The following is a 1271-nucleotide window of genomic DNA, read 5'->3' as shown; positions in this document are numbered from 1 at the left end:
ACCAGCAGAACCCAAACCGTGTGCTCCCTCTCTCTCTCTGCTGCAGCTGAAGAAGGTGACCAGCGTGGCGAGCCCTCACACCAACCCGCGGGTGGTGGACAGCTGGGTGGACAGCATCAGCGCCCTGCACCGGTCCAAACCCCCGGCCAGCGTCCAGTACGGCCGCCCCATGCCGGACATCGACAGCCTGATGCAGGAGTGGCCCCCCGAGCTGGAGGAGGGGCTGGGGAGGCTGCAGCTGCCGCCAGCCCGGCTGAGCTGCGACCTGCGGCAGTACGTGGACATCATCTGCAGCCTGCTGGACATCCCCGTCTACGGAAGCAGGGTCCACAGCCTGCACCTGCTCTTCAGCCTCTACCTGGAGTTCAGGGACTCCCAGCACTTCACCAGCAGGGCCTAGCAGGGACCGGGTCCTCCTCCTCTGGTGCTGGTAAAGGGTGGACCAGCAGGGACTGAACCAGAACCACCAACCTTTAGGAACCTTTGTAGCACCAGAGTTCTGCTGTGTGTTTAGAACCCGGTCAGACTGTGATGTGTTAAAGAAAGAACCATTAAACAGACAGAACCACAGACCCAAACGGGTCAGGGTCCGAGGCTGGATCTGCCCAGCACCGTGTTCTGGTTCTGAACCACCCAGGATCTCATGTTTGATCATTTCTGCTGAACCAGAACCCAGACAGCAGCTGATAATTGCTGCCTGAAAGGAGAAACCTCAGATTGGATCATTTCAGGGGAGAAATCTCACCTGGTTACCATAGAAACGATAACATATCTTTGCTCAGCGCTGGTTTGGTTCCTCTGCCGGTTTTCTGTAAAGCAGGAACCATTCAGCCAAGGAGACGATATCATCCACACCTTCTGGGTTCTAGAGCAGCTCAGTGTTTCCGTGGCAACACTTCCTGTTTACAGGAAACCTTCCCTCCTCCTTAATGAACTAACCCGCCGTTCTCCCAGGGCTCAGTCCTTCTACACATCCTTCTCTCTTCTGAAGCAGGATCATTATGGAATTCTAGTTGTTTAAGTTAAAACTGGCATTTTTACAAGAATAAACATGTAAATCTATGAGTAAAAACACTCAAATTTACCAGATTATAAATGCAAATTTAACAGGAAACATGTAGCAAATGTTGAAGAATAAATTGGCAAATTAATAGAAAAAAAAGACATTATAAAGATGCAAAGGTTTTGTCTCATTGATTTGTACTTTGGAAACTTCCATGAGGAGGCCATTGAACCGTCTCATTTCATTACTAAAGCCCCCCCCCCCCCCC

General features: G+C 51.4%; 1 protein-coding gene across 1 annotated transcript in view; it reads left to right on the top strand.

The window, feature by feature from the left end:
- The window catches only part of ift46 (intraflagellar transport 46), a 7100-nt gene extending 5984 nt beyond the window's left edge, over positions 1-1116 (top strand). Inside the window, exon 4 of the mRNA XM_015401568.1 lies at positions 6-1116. Within this exon, the coding sequence (XP_015257054.1) occupies positions 6-400 (395 nt within the window). The 3' untranslated portion in view covers positions 401-1116. The remainder of the gene's footprint in view (positions 1-5) is intronic.
- Positions 1117-1271: the final 155 nt, after the last annotated feature.

Source organism: Cyprinodon variegatus, unplaced genomic scaffold (genome assembly GCF_000732505.1).
Source record: "Cyprinodon variegatus isolate N-32 unplaced genomic scaffold, C_variegatus-1.0 Scaffold1233, whole genome shotgun sequence".
NCBI lineage: Eukaryota > Metazoa > Chordata > Actinopteri > Cyprinodontiformes > Cyprinodontidae > Cyprinodon > Cyprinodon variegatus.
This window is presented reverse-complemented; position numbering and strand designations above follow the sequence as displayed.